At 46.4% G+C, this 20,064-nt stretch overlaps 1 protein-coding gene across 4 annotated transcripts in view; it reads left to right on the forward strand.

Moving 5' to 3' along the window:
- nbeab (neurobeachin b) overlaps positions 1 to 20,064 on the forward strand; it is a gene marked incomplete at both ends in the record, with an annotated part of 283,508 nt that overhangs the window by 217,630 nt on the left and 45,814 nt on the right. For all 4 annotated transcript variants that reach the window (XM_083636986.1, XM_083636987.1, XM_083636988.1 and 1 more), the window contains 3 exons: positions 17,993 to 18,110; positions 18,285 to 18,387; positions 19,307 to 19,422. In XM_083636986.1, the coding sequence (XP_083493112.1) occupies positions 17,993 to 18,110; positions 18,285 to 18,387; positions 19,307 to 19,422 (337 nt within the window). The remainder of the gene's footprint in view (positions 1 to 17,992; positions 18,111 to 18,284; positions 18,388 to 19,306; positions 19,423 to 20,064) is intronic.

Here is a 20,064-nt window from a genome sequence, read left to right on the forward strand (position 1 = left end):
TATAACAAACCTCCCTAAATGATGGGTTGCCTTTTAAAAACACTCAAGGTGGATTTTGTGTAGAGCTAGCATAATATGGAGATGCACTCTACAGGACGATAATACCCATTTGTCTCTGTGAATCGGAAGAATCGCGGAAGCTGCAGTTTAACTGATTGGGTGAACAGAAATAGAGCCTGTAATTAACTTATGTTTTACTTGCTAAGTGAAGATACATGGCAGTAGGACTTTCAAGATGATTTCACATTGGATGTTTGTCATGTTAGAAGTGCTCCTTCTATATTTAGCCAAACAATCCATCAACTCTGGAAGAGGGGACGTGTGAGCATGGATCAGCATTGTCCTTGTGTTTAGTTTTCCTCATTAGTTTTTCTTTGCTGTGATGTTTTTGGTCATTATTATGCAAGATAGTGAAGTGTAACCTGGCAAGTAAAATGGCACCTTACTGAGTTTATGCATGTAGCTTCAACACAGTGTTCCTGGTTAACAAAACTGAAAAAAAAGAGGGTGTCTAAAAATGCACACTTGATTTTAACCACCTATGTAGCAGAAAGCCATAAATCTGATTTCACTTACGGTGACAGTGACGTAAGGCTCACGCTAATAAAAGAGCAAACCCGGAGTGTTGCATGGGCCAGATTTCCCCAATTTGTTGCATGAATGGCTTTTGAAAGGGGTCCCACTTTGTACAAAGGCAGTCTCCTCTTTGTTTGGTTTCGCCCCATCTGTGTCATCTGGTGGTCTGTGCAAAGAGGGCGGCGTCTCGGGGTGCTCCCCAGCGGCGCTGCCAGTTGTTTTATGGACTCAGTGGAGTGGTGCTGGGAGTTCATAAGTTGGCCGGCCCATTGTGCGCTGAGCCCAGCTGACACGTGTGAATTGACTCCAGCATATTGACAGATCATTTCCATTAATGAATCGGAGGCGTCTGCCTTGTTTCACTCTGTGATTTATGCCCTCAGCGTCATCGTCCTCTCTGAGCTCAGGGTTAACTGACTCCCACCCACAACATGCTGCATCCGAGCACTCAGCTTTGTTTGCTAGTAGTAGTTGTTGTTTTTTATGCAATGCTGGGTTTGCATGTTTCTGAAGTTGAATTTTATTATTAGCTTTTTATATTTTATATTTAGGTCTAATATGGTCGCAGCGCTCCACGTCCTTTGATCAATGTGCTGTATGAATCGTCATCGAGGATTGATTTATCAATACCCTGCTGCACATTAAAAACAGTGTAACTGTTTATTTGGAATGGGTGGATGATCTACACTACAGCAGTGCATTGACAAACCATTTCTCGACAACAATGTTTCATGCGTTTACCGGGGGGCTGTTTTTGACTGGGGACCGGTGCGTTCCGTTCCTCTATGTGATACTGAGCTGTTTTTGTTTGTAAGCGGCGCGCGCTGGTGTCTGAACGGGCGGCCCTGATCCACCATGGCGTCCATCCAGCTTGTTCAAAGCAACAGCCACACACTGCTGATAGCACTGGCCCCGGCCTGGCCCGTCACCCCCGCTGCTGCTGCGCTCGCTCGCTCGCTGCCACATGGAAGGCACATTTTTTGCACGCCACCATTTTAACGCTGCTGTCACCCTCCCTTCACGAGCGAGCGAACGAGGGGAGGTGAAGAAGGAGCGGAGGGAGAGAGGGGAAGGCTCACCCTGAGCGGATGCGAGACAAAGATGGCAGCAGAGACATTTTGTCGACTTTGATTAGTTCTGGTGGTGGTGAGCTGTGCTGAATATTAGCCTGTTACTGGCAAAGCCACACCATGTGGAGCACAGACGGCGAGAGCGTGTCACAATCAAATCGAGCCCACCTCATTTCCATCTTCCTCAGTGAAAATCGAGCCCACCTCATTTCCATCTTCCTCACTGAGAAAGTGGGACATATGGGGCAGGATGCCAATTGCTTATTTTATACGGTAATTAACATCACTCAAAACGTGTTATGTGGAGGGCGTGTCACAGCCATGACAAAGTTGATCTCAAATTTACATATACTATTTTCGGTAAGATATTTTAAGATCCTCACAGACTACATGGATTTATGTGCTATATGTCATTAACTTTTTTTTTTTTTTTTTTTACTTTGCTATGCTTCACTCTGCTGTAATAGTTACTGTATGTTGTGACAGTGTCACATTCAACTCACCTACCTCATAGGTAGCCATCAGAAATCTGCACTGTCTGTCATTTCCTCCAGTATCTACTACAGTATGTGGTATCTGTCAGCTTAAATTGGGCCCCTACCTAAACCCGTCCTCACACATCACACTGTATGTATCTGAGTTTGAGTGTCCGTGTGTGCTAGTGCGAGTGAGTGAGGGAGGGTAGCAGACATGTGTGCATGGACACTGGTGTGTGTTTGGTGTGTTTACATGTAGTTCTATATGACACCACGTGATTGTCATGTTGTTGCTTCTCTCTTGCAAGCCGAGTGTTGCTTGTGATCAGCACGGGCCTGTTAGTGTACTGTCATCCACCCGCCCACACCAAGACGCCTTTGGAGTATTGCCAAAACACCAAAGCCTCATCTGGTTCCCCCATTCTCCAGCCTTTTACCCAACCCACAATGCAATTCCTTTGTTTACCTAAATAACAACAACATTCACACAGGGAGCCGTGATTGGTGCAGTCCCTGTATGTGAATGTTGTTTGGGCCTGCTGGGCTGTCGTCTGTTGGACTCATTAGAGCAGTCATCTCTCTGGGTTTGATTAGGAAGGCTGAGGAGACGGGCTCCCCATGAAAGAGTCATGATGGACGAGGAAGTGCTGATGTGCAGGTTTCTGCCTCCAGGCTTCCACCTGCTCAGAACAGCCCCCAGGCTAAAAGAACTGTCCCGAAGGCCGCTCAGTCCAGCCAATGAAAGATTGAACAGCTTAAGCTGGACTTCTTTTTTTCAGTACTGCTTCCGATTAGGGCTGGACAATATAGCGATATTGCATCGATATCATGATTATGAGACTTGATATTGTATATTTTGGATATGGTCATATCGGATGTAGCATAAGTGTTGTATTTTCCTGGTTATAAAGGATGCATTACAGTAAAGTGATGTCATTTTCTGAACTTACCAGACTGTTCTAGCTGTTCTATTATTTGCTTTTACACTTTTAGTCATTATATCTACATTACTGATGATTATTTAACAACAATGTCAGTGTCAATATTTAGTGAAGCACCCATAGTCAGGGAAGGGATTTTGATCACAGTCTTGTTTTAATAAAAGTGCTTGTTGTGACATCTCACATGTGGCTTTGACTTACAATGGATCATTTAACCTATTTCGTAGAAAATACCGAGATATGTATCACCATTCAGCCTAAAAATAACAAGATATGATTTTTGGTCCATATTGCCCAGCCCTAGCTGTAGTCTGTTCAGTAACTTGCAAAATAGTCTGTAGTCCAACATGAAAAATAATCGTGATAAGATCCTGGAAAAAAAATTGTGATACGATATATTTGCCATATCGCCCACCCCTACTACCCGATCGCTTCCCTGAAATTGAGAATCTGGAAACTGGTGCTCACCGAAAACAAAAGGAAAAGTAAAGAAACTAGTAAGTGAAATTCCTCATATAGTTGAAGAGATTCTAGACCTCCCCGCAAAAAAAGGGCAGGCAGACCGCAAAGGTGGATGGAAGCCGCACAAAAGAATGATAAAGTTATGCCGTTCTACCTTGTTAAATTTCAAACGATTTTATTAGAGTGTCAATTCTGTGGTCTTGGCAGGGCTCGGGAGGTGTGTGAGCAGGGAGAGCTGCAGCGGGGCGAGAGCATGTCGGCTGTTGACACCATCTAACGAAGGGGGGATTAGGAGTTTACAGAGGCAGTAATATGATAGGTCAAAAAGAGGAGGCACTCCTGCACAGCACTTGGCTCTGTAATGAATGATTGACTGGAAAAGGAGAGGCTGCCACTCGCTGGCTGAGTGCTCGTCTTGACGCCTGCCGCAGCGCTCCACAGCTCGCCTTGATCACGTCTCGCTGCTCCCCTCTCATCTCAGCCACCAGTCTGCAGGGAAAAGCTGCTTTCCCCTCTTATTTCCACCCCTAATTTACACATTTAAGACTTTTTTGTTTGCTTATTTGCAATTCCCTTTTTTTTGTCAGTGCAGCCTCTCTCTATCAGTTCCTCTCCCAGCCCCACTCACACACACACACACACACACACACATACACACACACACACACACACACACACACACGTACACGTACACACACACATGCAGCCCCCCCCCGACACACACACACACACACACACACACACACACACACACACACATACACACACACACACACACACACACACACACACACAGGCTCACTCTCAGCCTTCCCTTTCTCTTCTGTTTGCCTTGAGGCAATGAGCTAATTTCAGGTTCCATAATTGCAGTGTGTTGTACACCTGTCTGCTATTAATTCTCCCCTGTCTCTCATTCTCTCTCTTAATGAGATATTATTGTAATTATTGTCATTATGCCATTTTCCGTAATGAACTTGATTGATGTTGTTGTTATGGCACTATTTATTGTCTATAATTAGTGCAAAATATGTTGAAGTTGTGTAGGCGTTACTCTGAGACCGCTACGAGTGGACTCTTCCACTGATCAGCTGACCCCACAGAGTTCCCGCTCAGTGTGGAGTTTGTCTGGGATCTGGAGAGGAGAGCTGGGCAGACTGGTCAGCGCTGAATAGGACCCTGCTTGTAGCCATTTTAAGACCATTACAACAGCGAAAGGCGGCACAATGGCCCACACTGGCCTTTGTTTCAGCCTGTCACTTGCACCCTGTGAAAATCAAATAGCCCTTTGCCTTAAAAGAAAAGGTGAAAAAGGTTTTGCCTATACTCCCATTTTTGGAAAATCTACTTGTGTTTTGAAAAGGTGGTGGAAAAAAAGTTTTCAGTCACTCGATTTTGAATGTTATTGTTGAAGAGGCAAACTACTGGAAGGAATGCCAAAGAAAATCTCCGCTGAATGAACTATGTTGAATTTTTCTTCTTAACGGCTCTCAATCCAATTAGGAGTTTAATAAGGGTCATGCATAGAGCCTTCACGCTGCAGGTTGGTTCTTTTGGCTGTGTTGGGGGAGAGGATGGGGGCTGAAGCCTGCTCTCTTTGGGGGAGAGGATGGGGCTGAAGCCTGCTCTCTTTGGGGGAGAGGATGGGGGCTGATGCCTGCTCTCTTTGGGGGAGAGGATGGGGGCTGATGCCTGCTCTCTTTGGGGGAGAAGATGGGGCTGAAGCCTGCTCTCTTTGGGGGAGAAGATGGGGCTGAAGCCTGCTCTCTTTGGGGGAGAGGATGGGGCTGAAGCCTGCTCTCTTTGGGGGAGAGGATGGGGCTGAAGCCTGCTCTCTTTGGGGGAGAGGATGGGGGCTGATGCCTGCTCTCTTTGGGGGAGAAGATGGGGCTGAAGCCTGCTCTCTTTGGGGGAGAGGATGGGGCTGAAGCCTGCTCTCTTTGGGGGAGAGGATGGGGCTGAAGCCTGCTCTCTTTGGGGGAGAGGATGGGGGCTGATGCCTGCTCTCTTTGGGGGAGAAGATGGGGCTGAAGCCTGCTCTCTTTGGGGGAGAGGATGGGGCTGAAGTCTGCTCTCTTTGGGGGAGAGGATGGGGGCTGAAGCCTGCTCTCTTTGGGGGAGAGGATGGGGGCTGATGCCTGCTGTCTTTGGGGGAGAGGATGGGGGCTGAAGTCTGCTTTCTTTGGGGGAGAGGATGGGGGCTGAAGCCTGCTCTCTTTGGGGGAGAGGATGGGGGCTGATGCCTGCTCTCTTTGGGGGAGATGATGGGGCTGAAGCCTGCTCTCTTTGGGGGAGAGGATGGGGCTGAAGACTGCTCTCTTTTTGGGAGAGGATGGGGGCTGAAGCCTGCTCTCTTTGGGGGAGAGGATGGGGGCTGATGCCTGCTCTCTTTTGGGGAGAGGACGGGGGCTGAAGTCTGCTTTCTTTGGGGGAGAGGATGGGGGCTGAAGCCTGCTCTCTTTGGGGGAGAGGATGGGGGCTGATGTCTGCTCTCTTTGGGGGAGAGGATGGGGCTGAAGCCTGCTCTCTTTGGGGGAGAGGATGGGGGCTGAAGCCTGCTCTCTTTGGGGCAGAGGATGGGGGCTGAAGCCTGCTCTCTTTGGGGGAGAGGATGGGGGTTGATGCCTGCTCTCTTTGGGGGAGAGGATGGGGGCTGATGCCTGCTCTCTTTGGGGCAGAGGATGGGGGCTGATGCCTGCTCTCTTTCGGGGAGAGGATGGGTCTGAAGCCTGCTCTCTTTGGGGCAGAGGATGGGGGCTGATGCCTGCTCTCTTTCGGGGAGAGGATGGGTCTGAAGCCTGCTCTCTTTGGGGGAGAGGATGGGGGCTGAAGTCTGCTCTCTTTGGGGGAGAGGATGGGGCTGAAGCCTGCTCTCTTTAATGTGGAGCGAGGGGGCTTGTGCCCTGGTGAGTCATTGAAAGTGTCTGGGGAGCACAGACGATCTTTTCCGTTATTGTGAAGGCGAGCTGGGCAGATCATCTGACGCTGTGGTTGGGTTGGTTTCTCAGGTGGTACCAATTACCTGATCCCCGACCCCGACCCTCCTCACCTGCTCCCCTGCTGCCTCCTGCCTCTTTTTCCTTCAGTTTTACCGAGCATTTCTTTCTTTAGGACTCGTATTGATGTCAGATTTAAATTTGACGTTCTTCTCACTGATTGTACAGTTTATTCACGTCAAGAATATTCAATCTCAAGGTTGTTGTTAATTCATTTTCATTGCTAATAAATTCCCAGTTGTATTTATACCCAGAAACGTTAACCCCTTCTTGAATACTGGAATGTGAGTGACAATGCAAAAAGACTATAGAGTGCCAAAGTCACGCCCTCTTTCGTGTTAGGCACACCCGAACCAAGGGATTTCATTTGCCATTATTTTTTCCATAGACATCTTGTAGAATGCTAATAAAAAATAGTTTTACTTGGTCAAACCAAGCGATTCAGCTATATTTAGAATCAGGAGAAACACAGTGTAACATTTCACTCCGACAAAAAAAGAGTGAATGGTCTCTCCTGATTCTAAATATAGCCGAATCACTTGGTCTGACGAAGAAAAACTATACGAGGCATCAGCCGATCAGCATTTTGGTAAACAAATGGCTCCTGAGTGGAAACGAGTACGCGCAGAGTATGTGCAGCAGAGTGGGGAGCGGAACGGGAGTCGCCGCCATGACACTCACCGCAACGATAAAAACGATATTTTGGAGCCACAATATCATTATAAATATCAACAACTAGCCAACAGATATCAAAGCTGGTGGGCTTTATGGAAAGAGCATGACTCGAACATGTCCATTATTATATCAAACTGGTCGTTCAGTGGCATTTTGTTAACCTGATGCTGCCAGATGGACGGTTTAGCTCCACATTACGTTTCACTAAACCAGTCGATCTGGGAATGCAGTAACCCGACCCGCTGACGGAGGTGGGCACTTTTTCCAAGCTACTTGGCAGGTGATTGGATGACCCATCTGTCTATCACAGCTGGTGCGTGTTAACTTGAACCAATCAGATCGCCATGCCTCTGACGTCACGTTAGTCTTTTTGCGACCGGTAGTCTATCATTGATTGAGTCCCCACCGTCCTCATCGTCGTAAAGTCGCCTTCAAAGCATGACGTTAGATTATAACGAACTAGTTGTGTGGCTTAGCCTTCCCAAATGTTGAGGGTCGTCTTTTAGAATTTAATACATAGAATTGGGAATGTTACATTCAATTTCATTCAGACTGCCTGTCACTTCCGCGGTGGCAGCCATGTTGACGAGTGAAAATAACTACAAAGACCATGTACCCACTACTTGCCCAGACAAGCCTAAGCCTGCCTAAGGCTGCCGCTGATTCGTCAAGCCGGCCATGGTTCGGCCAATCATCTTAACTGCCTGTGCATGACAAGATGGATTACGTCGAGAGAATCTCTTTTGATCTCGCGAGGTTATCCATCTTGCAAGCAAGGTTAGCATTTTGTTGCCACACAACTAACGTTAGCTCACAGCTAACAGCTAGCTATGTTCCATCTCCCAGTGCGGGTGCATGCATTTACATATGGGGGATGCGCATGTACAGGGACTGGGTGGATTTACGCATAACACCCCGCAGAGACACCCGGAAGTCAGGTGTTTGTCGTCGTTGTGACGTCACACTGATTCCTCGTATAGTCTATGGAAAAAAGAATGGCAGATGAAATCCCTTGGTTCGTATGCCTAACCCGGAAGGGGGTGTGACTTTGGCTCTCTATATGGTTGTGGTCCTTTAAACTTAGGGCCCATATTTGATCCTTAATCTCTCACTATGAGAGGGGAAAGTAGGTAGGAGGGCCCTGGAAGTGGACACGGCCAGCCTTTGTGGGCTGGTTCACATGCTGGGGAGCTTTGAGTGTCTGACAGCCGTTTAACTCCACACGACCTGCTTCTCAAGTGCCATCGTTTGGACCCTCTTGAATCCTGTTAGGCGCTATAATTACAATTCATGCACTCCCTGTGTTGCTTTGAACAGGCATTGAGAGAGAGCCTTAGAGAGCCCCAGCTATACTGGCCCAGTGGCCCTTCAGCAGGGTGGAAACACTCTCACAGGCTCTCAATAAACTGAATACTGCAGCCTCCATCGTCACACTGAGCCACAACCAGTAGCCTTCAACATCGTTATTTTACGAATTTATTTTAACTAACTTAATATGGGTTCATAGATCCACAAAATGTTGATTAATTGCATTACACAACACTCTGTATGTAAAATAGCATAGCTATATGAGTTAACTTGTTTTTATTTACAAATGGTGATCATGGGTTTCTTTTAGTGCAACAATATGTTGTCGCACATTTTATAAAATTAGCGTCCCATTAAGTATGCAAACAACTTTTCTTTGAGTGAATTGAAGCACATTGAATTTCTTTCAAAGGAACGAGAAGAAAGGGAGAGCATAAAGCCTAATAGGTGCTTTAGTCATTTCTGAGTTTTCATAGCTTAATCCCTTCTGAAAAGCTCCGGAGAAGAAAGCCTGCAAATGGCCCTCAGTATTAATTTGATGTGACTTCTGTACAATAAGGGCTGTGGATCCCAGAAGCCCATTTCCAAGCTTACCTCCTTTCATCATCCCCAGCCCCTTGGAACTTTTGCCTAAATGTTTGATGAAACCAAGGCGGTAAGCCTCTTTGGTATTCTGTCTTTATAACGCCTGCTTTAAGACTATTATTACACTGTGTTCAAGGCAGAGGAGCACATACAAACAGTGGAGCTGCTTCTCCATTGTGTGGAACTCAAATTGATTTGGGACAATTGGGAGAGCGGTTGTATTAAAACACACATCTTCTATGGCTCATTTCCCCCCTCTTTCTCAATGTCAAAGAATTCATTTTGGATTTTTGCAAATGCAAATGTAGCTAGGTTTTCCCTCCTCTGTATAAATAGCTATTCTTTTGGGGCTTTCTGAGTATATATTCCATGTTAAACCAGCTCAAATAACACTTCTTTTAATATTCGTACTAAACACACAGATTTCAACACAATCATTTCCTCAGAAAAACATTTGTGGGACCAAACCACTTTTCACATGATGAAAACAGTATATCATTACTCAGATTTCATCCTTAATATTTTACCAAGATAAAAGTGACATTAAAATGAAATTGTGCACTCTTGTTGTCAGCCCTCCCTCTGTGCGAGAAATCATTTTGTGAACTCCGGGACTTGTGTGAGATTCGTAGTCCTTATTTTGTTTTTCCTTCCCTGCTGAGAGATAAAGAAGTCAAGGGATTCGGTTTGTTATCATGATGATGTGCCTCGGTAAAGTGTGTAGAGATACAGCTCGCCTCTTTTTCTTTCTTTGTGACACATCCGGCCGCTGTAAAAAAACAAAACACTCAGACGGCGATATAGATACATGTTAATTATTTCATAATTCTTGGAAACAAAGAGTCTAATTTCTTTCTTGTATATCTTTTTGTTTACACAGAATAAGGGGGAAACTAGCAAGGGCGACATTGGGTGGGTCAGTGACCCTGGAGGAAACAGCTTGCATTAATATGCTCTAATCCAATGTAATTAGTCAAATTACAGCACGCCAAGCGGCTTGTCAGGGGCTGTCGGCTTTGGCAGACACACAAGATGGCCCGGAGTCCCACTGGACAGCAGAGGCACCCCAAAGCCTGAGCCTGAGCTGCCCCTGGTACACTTTCTTTAACTCCATTCTGTCCACTCTCCATTCCTCCTCCACATTTCTGTCCTGACAAAAATGGAAGCATGAAGGATCTTTCAGCACCACTCCCACATTTTCACCTCTTTTTTTTCCTGACTTGTCTCCCATAGCCCCGGGCTGTGAGCCTGGCTCCCTGCCTGCCTGCTAAGGTGGATCACAATGATATGGGGATTCATAGCACACGCTACAGAAAGTCATAGCAATTATATCAGGTGCTGCACTCCTCCTACGTGGTTTTTATGAGAGAGAGTCAGATGTACGCTGACTAGCGCTGCCGAGAGCCGCAGACAGGTACGACATTTCCTCGTGCCGCAGGATTAGCAGTGGTGAAAAGATTTAAACTCTATAATTACATGAGGATAAAGTACAAATTATCTTGCGCACTCAACAGCCAGATTATCATCCTCTGCAAGCCCCCCCCCCCCCCCGCTCAGCCCCCAAGGGGTGAGGCTGCCATGACAAAAGGCCCTCATTAGCATAAATTTACAAGCACTCGTGTTTCGGAGCAGCCGATAAGAACCTGTTCCACCTTTACTTTGGCCATGACTGGCTTGTTGTGCTTTTGGCAATGACAGATAAGTCGGGCTAATTCCACTTTATGATGCTCCCGATTCTGGCTGCATCCCGAAGGTGTCACCCGCGATAATCCTCAAAGAGCGTCCGGCGGAGAGGGGGCCCGCGTGTTTTCCAGATGATATACTGCGAATGACAGAAAGAATTATACGTACGGAGACAAATCTGTAACATATTATTAAAGCAATTCCCAGTGAATAATAGGGATAAAAGGATAATGGATGAGGGTGTCGTTATTACCTTGGTGCTGAGGGAAGCGCCAAAGCAAAGGTAGAGAGACAAGATTAATTGAGGACGAGTGAGGCGCTCATTGCTCATCAGGCCCTCTCCCCTAACCACTTGCACTCTCTCTCTCTCTCTCTCTCTCCTCCTCTGTCTCTCTGCCTCGCCATCCCTGTCTCTTTCTTTATTCTCTTCTTCTCTGTCTTGCTCTGAGCCCCTGTCCCTCCCACACACCACCAAAAGAGAAGGGGGGGGGAGGGGGGATCGGGATGTAAAGCGATCAGCTTGGCACTCTCCGTGGCAGCCGGAGGAGGCTGGTACCCAGGCCAGGAAGATTTCAGTCATCTTAAGGCATCTTAGGCTGACAAGTCCCTGAAAAAGTCCCATTAGTGGAGGGACACCATACCAAATGACTGCATCCCTTCTCTCAAGCTCCTTAGTCAGGGCCTGCTCAAGCTATTTATCTGGCTGATGTGCTCACTAAGTGTGTGTGTGTGTGTGTGTGTGTGTGTGTGTGTGTGTGTGTGTGTGTGTGTGTGTGTGTGTGTGTGTGTGTGTGTGTGTGTGTGTGTGTGTGTGTGTGTGAGAGAGAGAGAGAGAGAGAGAGAGAGAGTGAGTGATTGAGTGGGTGGATGGCTGTGTCGGTGCTTGCACAAGTTTTTTTGTGTTTAGGCTACTTGCTACCAAACCGCAGTAGGCCTAACAAACCGTCCATTTATCCATTCTAATGCATTTATACTATAACTGGTTTCAAAAAGTTATTATGGATTATTGCATATTATGTAAATGGTAAATGGCCTGCATTTATATAGCGCTTTTATCCAAAGCGCTATACAGTCAGTAGGTACATTCACCCATTCACACACCGATGGCGGCAGGTTACCACGCAGGGTGCTATCCAAAGCGATTAGTGGACGACCCGCTCTACCTCCTGAGCTACATTATGTCAGGCAAGAGTGTTCAAACAGCTTGCCCTGGGTGACACTTTTGGAAATTAGCAATAGGTCTACCTTACAGATTTCGATGGTACCCGGCTTCTGTAGAGCCTTGACACAATTAATTGTACATTCAAGAAAGGGAAAACTCTGAACTAGTAATGCAAATTATGAATGAACTCATGCAGGGTTCCTTAGCGGTTCAGGTGATGGTTTGATGAGAGTTCCATTTGTTGGGTTGCTCGGGTGGAAAGAGAGGATGAGTGTTCGGGAAGCTAGGTGTGCCGTCAACGCTCGACCCCAATGGCGTGTAACACCCTAACGCACAAGGCCTAGACTGTACAGTTAACACGCTTAAAGGAGAATTTCGTTTTTTTTTAACCTGGACCCATCTCCTGGCAATAATTATGATTTGGCCACTCACCCAGCGATGTCCGCGGCGTTTCTGGCCGTCCTAGCGTTGTTTTGAGATCAATAGCATCCAAGTCAGTTGTAAAATGGAGCTGATTTGGGGCCAAGTGTAAGCCTGTCTTTCCTGCATCTAAATAGCTATTTTTATTCCCGTTTTCGCCACATATCGTAATAATGTGATCCCTCAACATCCACCAGAGTGATATTTCGCCCCAAGCCATTTCCTGGACTCTCACAGGGATCAAATTACCTCAAACGTGATCTCGGTCACCAAGTCTCGTAAAGTCTCGCGATACTTTCCTGCCGGCTGGCCAACTACAGGTACACGCTTTGCGGTGGTGGTTTTAGCGTAACCTATGTGGGGTTTGGCGTAACCTATGTGGGATTCGAAATAACGAAGGAACGTGGAATAAAACCCACACCCGGATTCAAACCACAGAACTTCTGATTGTGAAACACGCAGCTTAACCCTTTCACAGGCCACAAGTGGCCACATTTCGCAGGTCATTGCTGGAGCCTGGAGGCCATTAGAAATGTACTAAATACATTTTACATTGTATCTATTGAGCATTTATGCTTTAACACACACAGATACAGTTTGGCTAAAGGGCCCTGACTCTACGCATAAATTACAGGTGCCAGGAAGCTTCCTCCTCCCACCTCTCGCAGCATGGCAGCGTATAAGACAGCACTGCAGGCCCTGCTAATACGCGTGAAAAGCCGTCCGTGACATAAATGTTATTGACAAACTTGGCTGGACATTTGGGGCAGCGATCTGCCAGCGTGTTTAATGCATATTCATCTCCTTTATCCCACTGGTCTTGCCAGAGCACCCGAGCTGTGTCATCTTGCCACACTCCAGCTCCCACCCAAATGTATAGTGACAGTGATTATGCAAATCTGTATCTTGTTTTCACCCCGATACCTGCATTAGGAGCCTGCTACTTTATTGAAGTTGAGATATGGGTCTGAGAGAGGAGAGAGGAACCAAGTGGGATGCCACTTTCCTATCATCTGAGTGGAACCGTTCACTTTTTGGTATTTCTACATTTAATAACAGTTGTCATATGAGGGAGGATCAGATGAAAAACGGGCTTTGAGGCTCAGGCATACTTTATTATAAATCTTGGCAGAACCTAAAAAGGATTACAGCTAAAAGTAAAAAGTGTGTATTTGGACATGTCGTGGTCATAGGATGAAGATTTCTGTCTGCCCAGCTTTGCAAAGTTAAATATGCCAACATCTATTTCATTTTACAGTGTGTGGAACATTTTAAGAACGTGCCATGTGAATATTTTGAGTTATTTTTAGGTTTATTTTGTATTATTGGTGATGCACATCTTTGATCCGATTTGGCCTCTTGTGCTATGTACAGTTCATGTATGTTCACACTCAAATAGAACACAACTTGGGCATCCAGGTAGTGCAGCAGTAGATTTCTTGCCTACCAACAACACAAGGTTCACACGTTCGAGCCCCTGAGTTACTTCCAGCTTGGTTGGGCGACCATAGTCAGTACAGGCACAATTGGCCGTGTCTGCGGGTGGGAAGCCAGATTAAGGGTATGTGTCCTGGTTTGGGCGGGGGTGGGAATAGCGTGATCATCCCACGCATGTAGGTCCTGCTGGTGAAACTCCTCGCTGTCGAAAAGAAGCGGCTGGCGACTGCACATGTATTGGAGGAAGCATGTGCTAGTCTACAACTCTCCCCAGATCGGTAGAGGGGGTGGAGCAAAGACGGGGACAACAGGGGGAATTGGCCAGTTGGGGAGAAATGGGGGGGATCCTAAATCAATAAATCAATCAATAAATAGAGCACAAGTTAGGTAGGTATTTTTGTTCTCCGTGACCCACTGTACCATGTTCGATTGATGATACTTTCCTGCATGGCTCACCCTGTTACCAAGCTTTATGCTTTTTCAATGCCTTCACTGTCCACCTCCTTCACAGATTTGGTCCACATTTGCCTGCATGGGGTCAGCCCTTGAATACAGTATTCTCAGTGTGTGTGCTGATCCTCCAAATTGCCATGTGTGAAATCCATCCCGCTGCCTCCTGGGGGAGTCGTCATATCACTCCAAATGAAACGGCCTCTCGTATGCTGGCCTTATTCTTCCCCTTCAGCGTTCTCATGGCCGCCTGGGACCAGGCAGTAGTGAGGCTTTATAGTGGGAAGCCTATTAGACAAATCTGAGAAGAATGCAGTGGAGGTGCTATGCTACCAGGTTGTCAATGTGCTGCACACTCCTATAAATATATCAGTCATGCTGGCTTGGGGTCCCACCCAATCATATTATTTCCCTATTTGAGTATAAATGCAATAGGGGGGGATTGCATTGTTCCATGTGGGAGGAAATTGCATCAGGTTTTAGAGGAGCTGCTTCGTTAGATTTATTAATAACGTCTGTCATAGTGCCTAGGCCAATATGGGGTTAAAGCTATTCGGAAGTCAGATATGATTAGAATCTATTTCCATGCATGAAATGGCCTCCTTTCGCTTTTAAGTATGATGTGTTCCGTTTGAGCATGTGCGCGTTATTATATATGAGTTTCAGCCTAAACACCGGTGTCACCTGTGCCTCCCCTCATCTCGTCTGTCACAATATTTTCCATCTGTGATGTTCCACAGGCAGGATGCAGCCTGGCCTCTGTCACATCAGCCAGAGAAGAGAGAGGGGGGAAGAAAGGAAAGAGAGGAGAGAAACGTTCAATTGCATTAGGGCTATTATGTGGCAGAGGTGTAGTTCTACCTCCCTGCAGCTGGCGGAGCAGCGCATGCGCCTGTGCCTCCTAATGAGCCTGCGAGGAGGGACCTGTGTGGAAACAAAGGGCTGCGCTTGTCGGCCATACCAGCTCCCCCCCACCACCCCACCCCACCACCCCCTGCCCGCCCCCTCACCGCTCCCCCCAGCCCGGAGCGTGACAGACCAAGAGCAGAGCGCCGGGCCCTTCCTGGTGGCGTGATTAGATTGGGGCCGAAGTCTCCAGCTGGCAGGCCTGTCTGTGACTGGAGGCGGCCGTCCCCAGCGCTTGTCACTGGCTGACACCTCTGACAGGCAGGGGACAGCTTCAGCAGACAGGTTCATTAAATGGCATTTTTTACAGCTGGGCCTCCAAAAAATGAGGGCTGGGCTTTGTCAAAGCTCCAAGTCTACAGGGGCCCCTGCGTGTTGGTTTAGACCAAAGCTTTGTTGTTATGACAAATTTTTTGATCTGGGCTGTTTGAAATCAGCTCTTTTTTCCCTCCTCTTTAGCCTCTCTTTTGTTGACAGCTAACCCTTTGGCCTGTACTTTGTCACAGCAGCATAGATGCTAACTTTTGCTGGGTAACAAGAGGAAACCAAAGTTAAACTATTGCCATATTGGCAATCATATTGTAGCTACCATATTGCAGCTATTATATGTTTCTAAAAGTTGGGAACCTACAGTGGTGTATCCAGTCACACAATCCTGTGTAAACTGCAGTTTTGTAGTGCTTACTTATATAGTTACCGTAGTTACATACTATTATAATAATACATATGTTATAACAGAAAATTCAGGGGTCTAATTTATGACTCTGTTAAAATAAATAATAAAATACATGAGACAATGTATGCCCCTGTACTGGATGACACACTGTAATGACACAAACCATTCAGAGACGTATGCAATTAACTGAATACATATTCTCATATCAGTATTCCTCCACCGCTACAGCCATCTAAGCTCACTTGTACCTTGATGAAGTAAGCTGTTGTAGCTCTCTCGCGATGCCAATCTACACTTTCAGCACTCAGAGGACGACTTCCCCAAACATCTGGCAGCAGACGAGGAGGAGGAGGGGGATCAACTCCTTCCTGTCTCCCCTGCAGTCAGCACACCACACCACACCACACCACACCACACCGCCTCCTCTGGGTCACGCTGTCTCTATGACAACTGTTTGAGTTGGGGGGAAGGGGGGGTAGCAGAGGTGTCAAGCAGGGGCATTACTGGGAGGAGAGCACCAGAGATGCTGCACCGCACATCCAGCATCTCCACCTAATCCAATTTTAATTGAGCTCCAGAGACGTTTGATGTGGCATGGAGGTCGGCCGCCAGCTATTCCAGGGAGAAATTAAGGCGGGCCGGCTCGCGCTGCACTCTTCCAGCCTGTCACTATTTTAAATGAGCATTAGCATCGGACCTAACCCAGCCGAACATCTCACTCCGCTCGCCTCCCTCCCTGCCTATTCCACTTCAGTCACCCCCCATCTCCACCACAACACACGTATACACACGCTACTGTACTGTAGGCCCCCCCCCCCTTACTGCCTTGTTATATCTTATTCACACAAGCACACACACACTCTGAAGTGTGATTATAACCTGGGGAGTTGATGAGGTCGCCCCCTGGCTGCAGACTGTTGGACAAAATTGTTAGATTGCAGGGATGTGAGATGGAAGGCGGGGGAGAGGTGCGTGAGGGGATCATTCTCACCTGTCAGAGACACGTCTTGATTTGTGTGTGTGTGTGTGTGTGTGTGTGTGTGTGTGTGTGTGTGTGTGTGTGTGTGTGTGTGTGTGTGTGTGTGTGTGTGTGTGTGTGTGTGTGTGTGGTGTGGACCTGCTGTCCCCGAGGTGTTGCGTAACAATCTGTCCTCTGCTCTCTCCTCTCCTTGGCATGATAGTTTTTATTGATTATTTATGTGTCGCTGAGACGCTGACCCGGGGGAGAGTTTTTCTGTCCACTTGCCGTTGCTCTGGCAAGTGTTATAGACCAACAGAAAAAGTGTGAAACACACAAAGATTTAGTTTTATGTTTGGAAATGATGGGAACGAAGTTGCCTTCCTTGCCAACATACCTCACAGGGATGTATTAACAAACAGGGCTACGGGGCCCGGGCCCAGGGGCCCAAGAGCTCAGGGGGCCCATAACCCGGAGCCTCGGACAAAATGATCCCTTAGGGCCCCAACCCTTTATTTTTGACAAAATGTTCCATAAGTTTATGGACAATTAGAGGGTTATTGTGCTTTTGGCTTAATGTTTTCTTTCTTAAACAGTTTGGACAGGAGAAGAATGAGTGGCGTTACTCGTAGTCCCTCCCCCTCCCTCCCCTGATATGTAAAGCACTTTGAGTGTTTGAAAGGCGCTATATAAATCCAACCAATTATTATTATTATTATTATTATGAGGGAGGAGGGTGATTGTTGTCAGTCATTCATTGCAGTATGCAGGATTACACCAAAACAGGAACTATGACAAAAACTATTTCGCCATGACACATAGAATGCCTTATTGAATTATTCTCTAAATTGGCAATTCATACCAAAACTTTTCACTGCTATTTTGTTAAACTAATCTTTACACTGAGATCAATGCAAATAATAGCCTTGCAATCAGTATGATCTTTCACACACCATATCAAAACAGAAGCAAAATCTGTCTGAAATGAGATTTGATCCATAGGGATTCACTTCATTCAGCTTTTTTTGTAATTCATTTTGTGCTTATAGTGTTATTTGTTCAAGTTGCACAATGCTTTATCGAGGGGTATATTAAACTATTTCATCAAGTATCTAACATACAGTATCAGCTGTAACCCAACATGATCTGTTTCATTTTATAGATCTCAGTATAATACCCAGATGACATTTTCTCTTCTCTTTCTGCTCTTCTAGGTGTTGGCATACACCGAGGGTCTGCATGGAAAGTGGATGTTTAGTGAGATCCGGGCGGTCTTCTCCAGACGCTACCTCCTGCAGAACACAGCCATGGAGGTCTTCATGGCCAACAGAAGTAAGAGAGAAAGTGCCAATTACTGTACACACACACACACACACACACACACACACACACACACACACACACACACACACACACACACACACACACACACACACACACACACACACACACACACACACACACACACAAATCCATGTTACTCATCACTTACTGTACTATTCACAGCATCCGTCATGTTCAACTTCCCTGACCAGGCCACAGTGAAGAAAGTGGTCTACAGTCTTCCTCGGGTGGGAGTCGGCACCAGCTATGGCCTCCCACAAGCCAGGTGAGTCGCAGATGCAGAAAACAAACAAACAAACAACACATTGTAATGCTGAGACTGGTGTGTTTCCCCAAAAGAATTGTCAGAAGACAGTCAATATTTGTTGGGTTTAAAGCCTTCAGTGGCCACATCACCTCCTCTGTGTAGTTTGCCTGCAGCAGAGGCATTTGAAGTCCCACTGCTCCAGTCATTGAAGTGAATGTGCATTGACCCTGACTGCACTGACCTAATTCTCTGACAGAAGACTCTATACAGCAGTGCTGCAGCCAGGCCACTGACCGCAGGGAAAACCACAGAGTCCCTCCAGACTCTCATACTGCTAACAGGCCTATTGCACTCTGGAGCAAAACAACCACGTTTTCTTAGGTCTTAATGCTAATTGAGTGGATATAATGCAGACATTCCTACATGAATGCAATATAAATTAATGTGTACTTGATTTGCCAAGCTTTGAATGATATCCCAATCTATGGGCATCAAAATTGGCCAACATTGAGTATCATTGCGTTATATGCACCGTTTGTTCTCTTGTCTGTAGCTTGACATTCGTATGAAAACGATCAGTGTAGATTCATTCCAAAAAGACATAAATGCTGCTTATGAGCTAACAAATGTCGTTGTTCATCTACCAGTTTAATGTGATGTAGCCAATCCTTGACTTTAAGTGTCCCTGCATATGTGCTCTTTGGTTTGTGGCTCTTAAACTGTTGAAGGCTGTTCCATTGGACTTCAGATCTGCAGACTCTGTTGACCCTTTCACAAAGCAGCTAAAGACTCATCTATTTAGTCTGGCATTTGTTTAGCCTCTATGTCTGTAAGTCATTTATGCTATTTTACTCTTGTGAAGCACTTTGTGACTCTGCTCTGTGAAAGGTACTTTATTACAGATTTTTTATTCTTCTGGTTTAAATGTATTTTCCAGGCGCATCTCCCTGGCCACCCCTCGGCAGCTTTTCAAATCCTCCAACATGACCCAGCGCTGGCAGAGGAGAGAGATCTCCAACTTTGAGTACCTCATGTTCCTCAACACCATCTCAGGTACGGCTTCTTCTTTCACTCACATTCAGCTTTCCACCACTTCGACTTCCAACCTCAACTCTCCCACTTTTAATTTGGAAGTAGATGAAGTTATGGAAATAGGGCATTCATTGAATTTCCGTACCTCTTCACACCCATCAGTTACACAAATAGATTGTGAGTTGTTTGCTTCCTCGTCCGGGCAAAACTTACAACTAGTGAAAGGGTTACATTTAAATGCATAATCAATGTGTATCTTTTTCACCATTAGAGTCTTATGAGTTTAAGTTTAGCTATCATGATCAATAAACATTTTGTGTCAGCGGCGCTAGAAACATATAAGCGCCCACAGGTATGTCGTATTTGTTTAAGAAGCCATGGTATCTTTAAGCGGTACTCGGCGCAGTACACTTCAGCGTTCGCGTGAGTCTGCCGTTTGAAGCGGGGAGCAGGCACAGCAGATTTTGCCAGATAATTAGTGCCTGGCTTTGCGAGCGCATACACACACACGCGCGCCTCTGTGGAGTTGAGAGGTTCCATTGTCGACTCTCTGATCTGAACTGCAGCTAACAGGGAAGGCGAGAGCGACTGCGCGCTACTCTGCTCTGAGAGGTGTCATCCTCTCTCTCTCTCGCTGCATATTCATGCATATTTATATTTAGT

The sequence above is a fragment of the Poromitra crassiceps genome (assembly GCF_964638095.1).
Source record: "Poromitra crassiceps genome assembly, chromosome: 5".
Taxonomy (NCBI): Eukaryota; Metazoa; Chordata; class Actinopteri; order Beryciformes; family Melamphaidae; genus Poromitra; species Poromitra crassiceps.